Here is a 13,080-nt window from a genome sequence, read left to right as displayed (position 1 = left end):
TATTTTGCACATACGTATTGTCTATTTTCCCATACAAGGGCAATTGTCACGTATATACTTGCATTTGCTTATACAGAAGGCACTCTGTAGCAATGATTACTAACTAACTAAATAAATAAATGATGTGAAACAGGATGATGATCAACAGCAGCTGCTGGCAGTGGTGGGGAGAAGCTGGACTCACTGAGGGATGGGATCCATTGTGGATGTCATAATAAAGGGGCTTCGAAAACCTGGAATACTGATGGCAGCAGAGTGGTCTACATACCAAGAGTTTCCTGTTTCATCCTCTCTCTTTTCCTTCCCTCCATGTGCACACCCTTCTTCCTCATCCTCAGCTTTCCTCATATTGCTCAGCCATATAGATGAGATACAGTATTTAGTGCCATAATTGTCATATTGCCATAGGAGGTGACCAGAGGAAGCAACCCACACTTGGAGGGATCTAAGTTATTTTCTGCAAATTGGCAAACTCTGGAGGTACATTAGAGAAGTGAATCATAATGTCGATGATTTCTTAATGTCTGCAGTAGAAGTATAATCATCACTTACCTCCAGTCTATGAGAAATTTCAGGAAGTTTGGTAATGGCAGGCTCTTTATAAACAAATTCCCGTTCGTCTAAATCACCAAATATGGCCCCATAGAAGCCAACACGGAAGTATGTGCCAAACATTCTCTTTTGACCCTGGTGGATAAAAAGGAAGTCACTGGAATTTTGGTTCCTTTAACAGAGTCCCTTTTTTTTGTGAAGGGATATGTTTAACTTCTGTGATAATTTACACATGGAGCAGCTCAGGAGTCCCTGCTGAACCTGCAAAGTATTTTCCGACTTGTGGAAGAGAATGGGGAAGTTGCAACACACACATGGTTCCAGCGCTGCAGATGGCTACTATCCTGCCTCCTGACTATAAATATCTCTCTTTCATGGCCAGCAAGGGGGAATGTGCTAGTGAAGCTCCATGTGGGAGAGCTGGTCACGTAAACTGCATGCAGGGGCATGCAGCCAGCACACACTGCAGCCAGTATGCAAGTTGTTATTCAGCACCAGGACAAGATCATCTGGTCCTCTAGCTGCCTGTTCAGCTGCTGTACCTATCAGGAGATACTCTCTTGGTGGTGCCCAAGATTTGAGAGCTTTGCTGCAGAACAGCTTAGAATAGGGACTTCAGCACTGTAGCACCCAGAAATCCCCTACCACTGCAAATTAGATAGGCGGCATCCCTCAGTTTCTGGCACCTAGTGAAAACATTCTTTTACTGATAAGGCTTCCCAGGAAGTTAATATTGTCACCAGTATGCAGTAATAATATACAGCATTTAATTATGAACGTAGGCCTACCACTTACTATGATTAAAGAAAATGTGTCTAATGTAAATGATTTTTGTTGTTAAATATATAAATTACCCTACATAGTCCAAACAGAAATTTAGAACAGTGAACAGAAATGGGGCAATTACGTTCTGCAGGTGGCCTTATCATTACAATCCATAAACAAACACTGCAGCCCAGCAACAGAAGCAACTGAAAGGTACCTTATTTATTATGCTCTCAAAGGCCTTCTGTAGTTTACTGTGTGTGGAAGAAAGCTTTCTGAAATCTCGGTGTGCTTCGAAGATAGGGATGACAATCTTGTAGACCTCATTTACCGTTTCACACAGTCCTCCCTTGTATTAGGAAAAGACAAAAACAAATTTGGTGTAGGTTCTCTGACCAATCAACTGCTGGCATAAAGCCAAGACAAAAGTGTTTTAATTGTTCCAGCATCATGGTTATGAAGACATGTCTGAGCCTAGCAGTTTTAAGAACAGTGTACCTTTCAAACACTGCTTAATTGCCTTATCGGATGGTAGAACTACTATGGCAAACTTTAAGGAGGTTAGACCAAACTGCACAAAAAATTGCCTCTTCTGCTCTGGATTATGATTTAGTTCTGAATTCCCTGCTCAGCTTGAAGTTTTTCCAGTACATCTACCATCAGTTTCATTGAAGAAATTAGATGTTAGCAAGGAGTGTTTTCTTTCCTGCTTTTGCACTATATAACCTCTAGGTAACACTATGGCAAAGTGGAATAAAGCAAATGCAGAAGCAAAAACAGCATTTTCTATCATCATTAAAAATAATATGACATCTTCCCTGCCCCCCAATAATATGACATCCACCCCCCCATAAGTGCTACTTGCAAACAGAAGCAAAACTGGGGACTTACAATGTTGTATAAAGAATCCATAAAGAAATGTGAATCACAAATGATAATTGCATAATAAACATCTTGTGTAGCAAAGATTGCCATTGTGTGTCAGAAAATCCTGATTATGCTTTCCTTAATATCAGCAGCAAGGGGAGGAGATTTTGACTGAAGGGAAAGGGTAGAGAAGAAGGCATGCTTAATGCTTTCCTTTCCCCTTTTCTTCCACTTTTCCTTGTAATGGGTAGCTTGGACATGCATCACCGAAAAAGGGCATAAAGAGGACATCAACTTGCAAAAGAAAATTGCATATTTTTTTATTTTCGATTTATATCCTGCCTTTTTCCTACAAAGGGCTCAAGGCAGCTTACATCTCCTCCTCCATCTTATCCCCACAACAACAACCCTGTGAGGTAGGTTGGGCTGAGAGTCTGTGATTGACCCAAAGTCACCCAGCTGGCTCCATGGCTGAGCGGGGACTAGAACCCAGATCGCCTGAGTCCCAGTCCCATGCTCTTAATCACTACACCACACTGGCATATGACGACTTATAGGCATTGATACACTTAAAGTCTGTTGCAATGTAACAGAATTGTCTGTGACCAGGAGTTCCTTGTGACTACTGTTTAGGTGGTAAGAGTTTATAGCCAACCTCAAGGCCATTGTTTTCCTTGCTTCTTTATCTTTATACTGGACTTGGATCAGGCAGTCCTTCAAATAAAAGACACCTTGAAATAAATGACTGTCCTCTGTAAAGTAGGACACATGGCCACCAACCACCCTCCAGTTACACTCTTGAAAGCTAGCTCAAACACGTAGGTAGTAGGTAGCTCAAACAGTAGGTAGGATAAAGTGTTCTAAATGGATAAATAGAATTATTCTGCAACACCAGTATGGATTGGGAGTATACTTTTACTCACCGTAGTAAAAAGCTCTGCCGCCTGTTCCAGCAGTCCAACCAGTCCATTCTCTGAGAAATATCGCCCAGAGCATACTCCATCTTCGTCTGGAGATAAAACATCATCTGAAATGGCTGACTCCTCTAGCACATTTGGGGAAATATTCTAAAAGGGAAGACAATGGCATGGTTTAGATAACTTCTAGATGTATCAATTGTAACAAATGTTTGTTCTTTCCATTGGTATACTGGAAAGATCTTTTGGCCCCATTTCTCTAATTCCTGGCTCAGGGCATACCATGTACTCCATTACTGTATTCCAAGCTGTTACTTAAAAGAGGTAATAATCTATTGCTTTTTCAGTGCGTACTGATTAAAATAATAATGACAATGAGGACAATATTAATTAATATGACTACTTGTCATACTACTAATAATATTGCCAATAGTAATTCACCCAGATTTTTTTACTTTTTCATCCTCACCAAATCAATTTTTTCATCAGTAGTCACAGTGATCAGGGAGTTAAGTGATCTTTGTACAACTGTTGAATGAGAAAGAGTAAGGATGTCTTAAACAAATGGAATTCAACTTCAGGTACCGGTCTTACAATATCCTGAACAACCTTTGCTTTAAAGTTACTGTCTAGCTCTAATAACTGTGGGGGGAAATCCTGAGATGATATTTATAGACCCATAATATAGCATTGCCATTTTTTCTTTTGCTCAGAGGCTACATAAAACCATTATACATACAAACATTTTATTCAATAAATGGTGCTCCCTTAACCTCCTCTAAGAAGACATAGATGTATTGAAGTATTTTTCAACCTTAAATTGGTAGAATTACAGTGGGATTTAGAGGTATTCCTCAGTTTTGCCCAAATGCAAAGCAAAAAAATCTACAGAAAAACTTCCCTCCTCCACTTCCATCCCAAATAATACAAGCAGTGATTACACACTCATGGTACATTTTCTCTTTATGAACAAATCAGGGAACACCATGTTTACCTTACTGTTCAGTTTTTAGCCAAATATATAGGGTTGCACTGTGTCTCACACACCCTTATTTCCCAAATAAATCACTCTTCTGCCCTGATTTGCCTGTACTTGTTTTTAAAAGTATTCAGGAAAAAACTTAAGGCAACAAACTATCCTGTACCGATTTCTGGCACACAGCACATAAACATTCAGGAGAATGTTTGTAAATAATGTTGATGTCCTCAGATGGGGAACCATTATCATAATTATTCCCAAGGGCTCATTTCTGCCTAAAATAAATGGTTTAATAAGCAATACTGATTTCATTTTTCTTCGGGGACAGAGATGTGAAGCTGTGTTTCTTACTCATCTGTTCTGAAGCAAGATTTGAAAACATGCACAGGCAACCTTGTTGATGAGACAAGCTTATGCAAATACCAAAATATTCCAGAACAGCTGGTTTTATACATATTTGTATGAAACACAGGGATCTTCTCATTGCTTGAGGGAAGATTGCATAAGAAACCATGGCAGGAAGCAACCAGTCCACACAGCAATGCTGTATTAGGGCCTCTGGATGTGTGTAAACTTAAGTGTCTGCATTTAAACCTCACAGGTATAAAGAACGGGCTATTTCTCAGCCCTAAATCTCCTTCTGCAAAATAGAATAAGGAATAACAAAGCTATTCTGATGATAAACAAGATAAAATCTGCTCCAGAACAGATATGAAGCGCCATCTCTCCATGTTTCTGCTATATCTCAGTCAGTTTAATAGCTTGTGTTTTTTCCCTTTCATTCTGGGATTCTCTACATAAGGTTTCAAACCTGCCAGTTTACTGCCATTTCCATTTCTGGATCCTTTGATGGACTATGATTGGATCCTTTACATGTGGATTTTTCCCCACTGGGATTTTTATTTCTTTGGCTTTCTGCATGTTCCATTACACAACCACAAGGTGGCACTGTGGTATAGAAGAGATACAGAAATGTACCAGTTTCTCCTAGTCCACTTTCCAGATAATAGCATACTTTCCTTGATTTTAAAAATAACCCAGGGAAATGCTTGGAAAACACAGGAAAGGCCTTGGAAGGTGAGAATATTTTGTAAAACACCTACAAACCATGGGTGAGAAATCGCAAGCATATATTAACTGCCTTAAACTCCAAGTCAGAAGGACAGAACAATCCTTTCTTGCAGTGGAGAACAAACTCAGACCTGGAGTCTCAGCCAGCCCTTCATAATTCTCCGGAAGCCCCTATTCCCACCCCAAGACAACCATCTTTTCCTTCACCGATGAATATTGAGCTTTTTCCTGGCTTTTGTGCACTTTTTCTCTGTCATTCCAAAAGGCTGATATGTATTTACACATGCACTGTTACCAGCAGAAACAGCTTTAAGCAAAAATAAGTTGGCATCTCGGGGGCCGGACCCTGCCCCTTTTCCCTCTGGTCCCATCCACCTGAGGAGAGTGGCCCTCAAAGCTTCTCCTTAATGGAATTTAGTCCTTGGGCTGAAAAATGTACAGCACCCTGATGTGTCATCATAGCGGGAACACGACCATGGGGTGTTGTGAAGAGCTCCTGCTTTTTTGAACTAATTCCCACACCATTGCTCTTGATGTCTGTTTTTCCATGGGAAGCAATTGTCATGTATGTGGAAGAACATCCAGTCATGCGACTTGTTACCCATGGTCCGAGGTGGTACAGCCCAGCCAAAGCAGAATCCGTTCAGTGGGAACTCAGCTGATGTCGTCTTGCACTGTCCTGACAGGCTGCTTCCCCCCTGCTTTCTCACCCACTTTGCTCCTGCTCTCAGCCCACTGGTCAAGTCAAACTTCAGTGAGCATGCTCAGTCAGAACACAGGGGCCCAGGTAGCTTAAGCAAGACATTTCTCCACAGTTATAGCTAAGGGACCCACATGGAAAATTGCAAGCTGCTTACCTGAAAGCTGACACTGCCAACTGGTAGGTAACTGTGATCTTCTAGCATGCTCAGGTATTCTGCAACCAGAGCAGCAGCATGAACAAGACACATGGCAGCTTCTGTGTAGCATTTTTTCTTGGCATGCTTTTCCGCCATATTCTGGAGCCATGTAAGCCTTAAGTCTGGAGATGTCTGATATCCTTTGGCAATTCTAATGAGAAAATGTATCAAAATGTCTATTTATTTAATTAGCTATGCAGTTAAATAAAAAACTGTTCCTTGTCTTCAACAGACATCACATCAATCTGCAAGGGTTGAATTATTATACAATTGCATCTGAATGTGGCAGAAGTCTAACAAAAAATATTTTCTATAGCATCTTTCTTCCGTCTGGTCTACAGCTCCCAGTACTACTGCATGGCTGGTGATGATGGGGATTGTACTCCAATGCATCTGACAGAGTGCCAGGCGGAGCAAAGCTGTTCTATAGCTTTTTCACTGTTTCATCAATCCCTTCTCTCCTTTTATCTACAAATATTTTTTCCCATATTGAGAGACTCCTTTCCCTCCCTAACACAAGAATCCACCCTTGTTCTCACTGTGGAGATTAAAAAAAAATCTAAAACCTTTCTCAGGGCACTTAAAACATTGATCATGTTAATTCCCAGGGATCCCTGAGAGATAACAATGCAGCTGGAGAACCTGTAGAAACTGCTTAGGGACAATAATTAATTCCAGTCAACAGATCCTAATTAGTGTCATTATTTGCTCTTCTATTAAATAAACCGTCAAATTCAGTGAGTAGTGTGACAGTGCATCACCACTAATGAACCATTAGTGTGTGAAAATGACTGTTTGGAAACTGTGGGCCTCCTTAGTCTTTCATCTGTCAATGAGAAAATCAAAATATTAACCAAGGGAGTGAATCTCAAGTCTGCAAGCATTCACGTCCCATGTTCGTTTACAGAGGATGGAGCACGCTGCTAGATCTAAAGTGCATTGTGTTTCCTGTTCACAGGAGCCTTTCAACCTATGACCCCATATTCAGGGAGGCAGAAGAAAAATCACTATCAATGAGTTCCACCTGTAGGCATACATAGTACAGTCCTCCCACCCAAAGTGGGGAACAAGGTGGTGGCTTCCCACATCTTTTCATTCTACTTGCAGAATTTAGCTGGATTGGTAGATGACTCTTACTTTAACACAAGGCAAGAGAGTAATATCCTCCAAAACACCTGAGGACAGCAGGCTACCTTGGGGCAGGGGTGGGGAACCTCAGGGCCAGGTCCCAATCCAGCCCTACAGGGGTGAGGATCCAAATCTGCCCCTTTAGGATTTCCCAGACAGCCAAGCCTCCTTCCCCTAGCCCAAACTCCTTTCCCCCTAAAACAGTTATTATTTGGTGGCTTCCAAACCGTTGCACAGTATTTTTCTCCCATCCTAAAAGGTTGAAATGCCCCTCCAAAGGTTTACTTTTTAAAGGGAAGGGCTTTAAGGTAAAATGTGTTGGTATTTTTGTTATTTCCTAGTCCTACCCACTAGCAGAATGTGGCACCAAAAGCTTCTTCAAAACTGAACTTGGTAACGAGATGGAAGCGGTTTCTATCCCTGCTATAAAAGCGCTCAAGACAGGCTATTTACAGGCTTGTTTTCCACCCCACTTCCCAGCATCTGCCACATGAAACAGCTAACTCCTTTGCCTGATCAGGAGGACTGGCCATGACAAAATATATTGAGATCCAGCTGCATGAGAACTGCTCACCACATGGCTAGAATAATATTTAAAGGTATTCCAAGTATTATGTAGTATTCATAATGAAGGGTTCAGAAGGAGGCATGCATGGGTTGCGATGCTGACTTCCTCCCTAGTAAAATAATGCCTATTACTGTAAAAAAGTATAGCTATACCATTGACATACACTGGTTTTTAAAACATTAATCCCAGAATTCCTGCAGTTTCCTCCAGGGCATCCTGAAAAACATAATGCTGTAAATGGGACTAAAGGTCTCTAACAGAGAATGTTTGGCACCCTCAGATTAAAAACCAATGGATTTTTGTGGGAAGCTATGCCATGGTGCAAAAAACTAGCACAGAATTGATAGAAACTGGTTCATTTAACTGGATGTTAATCAGACAGAAAACAATTTTTGTACAAAAAATTTAAACTTTAAGGGTCAATTCACTGTAAATAGTTCAAGAGAAATACTGGTGTTTTCAACCTGTACATAAGATCCATAAGCATCTCTGGGTCTTCCTGGAATTCTCGCATTTTCACTGTGTCTGACAAAATGCTGTTAAGATTGCGCGATAGCTCTTCTACCTGAACAAAAAGATAAATAATCTAGCATAGGTGTTCTCACACACATTTCAATGAACAAAGCACTGATGAATAAAAGAAAACAAACACTGCAGGAAGATCTTTAAGGTTCTAGAGCTGGATGAGTCAGTATGTCAAATGAAGCAAAGCTGGATTTTAACACTTGGAGAATGGTCTATAGGCAAATGAGGCAACCGCTTTGCTCATGCTAAGCAGGTCTGGGTCTGGGCCTGGGCACTGCATGTATCCACCCTGAGTTCCATGATGGAAGGAAAGTGGAATATAAATGCAAAACATATATAATAAAGTACATTCTGGAAAGGTGAACCATACCACACACTTGTATTCTGTTGTGCTTACACCTTTTGGGGAGATGGTACTTAGGCCAGATGCTTTTAGTGCCCCTTTCACATATACAATATGTGAATGAATAAAAAAATATTAGGGATAGAAAAACGCCTTACCTGTGCTGGGAATGGAGTTGCATGCATGTCTACGTCTCCCTCTGCATATGCCAAAATGCTACGTAAAGACTTTCTGAGATATTCCTCATTAAAATCTGATGCTTTACCAACCAGAGAAGCTAGTGACATTGTCACTTGCATTTTCACTCGTGCAAAGTTCTTTTTATAAAATAGAAAAAATGAGTATCAGTTTATGCAAGTAATATACAAATTTTCTACTAGCAGTTTGCTTCGGTTCTCAAGGACTTAAACCTCTCATATTTTTCCAACTAGCTTAGCTAGAATTTGAATTACTACAGTACAGCAACAATCTTGTGTGCCTTTATTTGGAAGTGGGTCCCATTAAAATCAGTAGGTTTTCCTTCCCAAAAAGCATGGGTAGAATTGGACTTTACTGAAATTATTTTTGGTTCCTCCCCCGCCCCCCACTCGTGTGTGTGTGTGTGTGTGTGTAATATCACAGCTCTTCCAGTTTCATAGGGATTCAGAGGCTCATTTGGGGCCCAGTCCATTCAAGGTGCCTCCAAGCTCAGATTATGGGTATCTTATACAGCACAGGAGGAGCAACACAGGTAATCCTCACCTCCCTACTCCTCCCACTTTGCATGTTTGTTAGACATCCTTTTTCAGCCATCCAGCAATGAAGGACACTTTGGAGAGGGAGGGGAGGAGGTTGAGACACCAGCAGGATTCATAGCTCCATAGAACAGTAGTGTCAGAAGGTGCCAAGAAGGCCATCAGGTCCAACCCCTTGCTGGACAGGATGCCAGCTCATACCATCCTACTCAGGTGACTGTCCACAGCTTCACCTTGAATGCCTCTAGTGTGGGAGAGCCCACAACCTCACTTGGCAATTGGTTCCATGGGCATATCCTTGCTGCTCCTGTCTCCTCCCCTCTCTGCCTACTTTAACCCTCTCCAAGGTTGCTCTTCTGATTGCAGAGAGCAGCCAGTGTGGTTTTATCTTAGCAAGCTGTGAAGGAGCAGGGGAAGAGGATCAGAGATCCAATCCCAAACTTCAAGGCTGGACGGTGTCCCCAACCTCACACACCAAATGATCCTACGGTGCTCCTCCTCTAGAAGCCACTGAATCACTCTCAAACTGATTCAGACCTTCCCAAAGGAACAGCAAGATATATTAGTGGTCATAAAAAATTAAAATGAGATTACAACATTTATCTCTCAAACCTCAAATTAGGTTATTACTGCCCCCTCTGCTTCTTATGCCAATTATAAATTTAAAATTAAATAACTTCTGCAATGTATTGGTCTATGTACTGGGATCTTCTGGGATTCAGATTTAAAATTTCTGTACATCCAGAGCAAGAAAAATGCTGACCAATGTATCCTTATTATATATGGAACTCCGTAAGACAAAAGAGAAGACCATTTCTAGCTAGAAGGAAAAATGATTGTAAACACAAACTAATTGCATCAGGCACACAGAAGACCATGAAGAGCCACAGTTGTATAATTATTCTCCAGCAAAGCAAGGTAAGTGCAGACACAGACTTTGCAATCCAGGCTGTGAATAGCATTCAATGTAATCTCTACTGTCTTACACTGGCGGAGCTGAAGCTGTATCTCATGAGAAGGTACAGGGTGGCACAGGCTTGAATCCGAGTGGCCTCCATGCTGCTGCTGCAGTGTTGCAGGACTCTCTGGCAGAGATCAGCACACTGCTCCACTTCTTCTTCAAACAGGAAATCCCCAAACTAAAGGAACAGAAAGAAAAAACTGTGACACTGGATGCTTCTGGAAGCTTTTCCATCTCACCTTCCTTAACCAGTATTTTGTAGTAAGGAAAACTGTGTTGTGGGAAGTCATAACTTTGGAGTCTTGACCCCACATAAAATTCTATGAAGGAGGCAGGGTGATTATACAATAAAAATGTACCTGGAAGCACCTGTTATATCTAACATAAGAATACTAGACTGTCCAGGGTGCTTCCAGCCTAGTGCAACCACACAGATGGTCTCTTGAAGTTAATCCATTTTTCCCTCCTTAACTGATTTTCCAAGGTAAAGGAAAGGATGGAAGAAGCGATAGGGGGATTATGAGTGAAGTAAACCAACAACTAAACACTCTGTAAAGTTTCCTGTGTGAGACAAGGAACTAGCATGATAAAAGCCCCATTTGGAAGCATCTCAAGTGACACAGGGAGGTATTGAAAGTTGACTCTACTCCACCTTCTGTAGCCTAGAGAATTCTGAAATGAGTGCACCAGAAGTTTTTTGCTTGCCTTCTAAATCCTCCCCTATTTATTTTAACTCACTCTTTCTTCCAGAAACTAGTCAGAATTGTACCAACCCATTGTCAACATGTTTACACCAAGATTACATCCAGAAATCTGCACTAGAAAAAGCAACGAGGCCTAACAGGCAGATCTCTCTTCCTCCACCCCTCTGCAACAAGAATCTATTGATAAAGAGTGTCCCAACTGCGTCCAATCTATACCACCCCAAATTCTTCAGATGAACTATGCAAATAACCATATTTTTATTACCCTTCCTTTGCATGACTTATTTCACTTGTAAAATACATATCTGCAAATGGTCTTATTGCCTGGAGGAATAAAGAGGAAATGGAAGGCTTTTCAGCAATGTTGTGAACCTCTGGAAACTGGCATTTCCATCAACTATCACATGAACCATTTCCTACAAAATACTGTTTTGAGGACCACTACACATAGATGGCAGTGCTAAGTTCTGTGAGTAGGGGAATGGGCTGGTGCTCCAATAGATCCTAACAAAGAACTTACAAACACAAGTAGATCAAATGTTTACCTTGACTATGAGTGCCCGGATAGTAGCAAAGCAATGAGTCAGGTAGCTTGTGCTCTGATCACAGGTCAAAGAATTTACCAGGACCTTCAACACACTTCCCAAAATGTGCTCTCTGCAGTCCATAGCTGTGGTTGGCTAAGTCAGAGAAGAAGAGGGCTCTTAAGATCTTTCAGGGTGACTTCAAACAACAGAAATTAGTGCCAGCCTTGATACAATAGCAGAACCTTACTTATCAAATAGGGAAATCATTTTGGTACTTATCAGAATAAGAGGCAGGGCCAGCCCTACCACTGGGTAGAGTAAGGGTGTTTCCAGTTAGTACATTTGCTGTTCTTGCAACTGATACAGAGAATGTAGCTGAAAACATTGTGGGGGATAACATAACTGACAACCCTCTGCTATGTTTACACCAATTTAAATATTTAAAATATTTTTACTGCTATATGCCATATCAGATTTCAGAGTGGTATACTGCACAAAACTAATACAAAAATTACAAAACCAGCATATACATCTTTAAAATTGACTAAACTTATTCAATTACCAGTGCAATCCTAAGCACTGGGAAATTGCTGGCTTATCAGTTAGAAGCAGCATGCGCATAAGCATTATCCAAAGCAAGTAGGAGCAGCTAAACATGGTTCTTCTATCAGTTTTGCCTACATATGAATGTGGAACGCTGGCTTGCCTCTCCCCTTACAAGCCAGAGTTATAGAATGACAAGAAACCATGACTTCTGCTTCGTCAAGTAAGACACAGGCCAGAGTTCTCTGCTTGCAAGTAACACAGAACAGCTTGCAGTGAAAGGGCTCAGGAAGCAGGCACAAGTGGGCAACACAGCTTTGGTTATTGGACAGCACAGAAATTAACAAACAACAAAAAGGAATCCTAGCTTATTGTTAGATAAAAATGGGGTAGTATCCCACATGTGCAAATATTCTCACACTCACTTTCACTACTGAGAACAATAGTTGGAAGTTCATGAACATGATAAGCTATAACCATTTTCAAGCTTGACACAGCTTGCTACAACTAGTGGGAACTGCAGTTTTGTGATGCTAGTGAGAATTCTGTTATATATCTCAGTGCTCACCACAAAATCACAAGAGCTGAGCAATAAGTCATTTCAGTTTATTCATTTCTACTGCACTTAGCACTTCACAAAGCCATATTGAAAGCAGTAACATTTAGTTAAAGCAGGGACCATCAGGATTTCAAGGATGAGGACCCGTGACAGCCAGACATTCAAGCAAACTAAATTAGATTTGTACTAATACAATACTTTGGGATTCACAAAAAATACCTCACAGAATTTTATTCTTTAAGAGACTTGGGTGCTGATAACTGCACCACAAACATACACTTTACCCTTTCACTTCAACATTTGGAAAATAATTGACACTCATTCCTAAAAAGTCTGTAGAACCCTAACAATGTAAATATTGCACAATGCAACAAAACCACAGGAACAGAGTGTCCCAGTGTTTCCTCACTCTTCATGCATAACCAGTTTTGCAGTTTC

At 40.9% G+C, this 13,080-nt stretch overlaps 1 protein-coding gene across 2 annotated transcripts in view; it reads right to left on the bottom strand.

The window, feature by feature from the left end:
- DOCK8 (dedicator of cytokinesis 8) overlaps positions 1-13,080 on the bottom strand; it is an 88,835-nt gene that overhangs the window by 8,825 nt on the left and 66,930 nt on the right. For both annotated transcript variants that reach the window (XM_044446107.1, XM_044446108.1), the window contains 8 exons: positions 11,559-11,693; positions 10,335-10,487; positions 8,773-8,931; positions 8,211-8,311; positions 6,009-6,201; positions 3,108-3,251; positions 1,535-1,666; positions 553-687 (listed from right to left, as the gene is read on the bottom strand). In XM_044446107.1, coding sequence (XP_044302042.1) covers positions 553-687; positions 1,535-1,666; positions 3,108-3,251; positions 6,009-6,201; positions 8,211-8,311; positions 8,773-8,931; positions 10,335-10,487; positions 11,559-11,693 — 1,152 coding nt within the window. The remainder of the gene's footprint in view (positions 1-552; positions 688-1,534; positions 1,667-3,107; positions 3,252-6,008; positions 6,202-8,210; positions 8,312-8,772; positions 8,932-10,334; positions 10,488-11,558; positions 11,694-13,080) is intronic.

The sequence above is a fragment of the Varanus komodoensis genome, unplaced genomic scaffold (genome assembly GCF_004798865.1).
Source record: "Varanus komodoensis strain SLA01 unplaced genomic scaffold, ASM479886v1 scaffold5, whole genome shotgun sequence".
Lineage (NCBI taxonomy): Eukaryota > Metazoa > Chordata > Lepidosauria > Squamata > Varanidae > Varanus > Varanus komodoensis.
The sequence above is the reverse complement of the archived record's forward strand: the minus strand, read 5'-3'. Positions and strand labels throughout refer to the sequence as shown.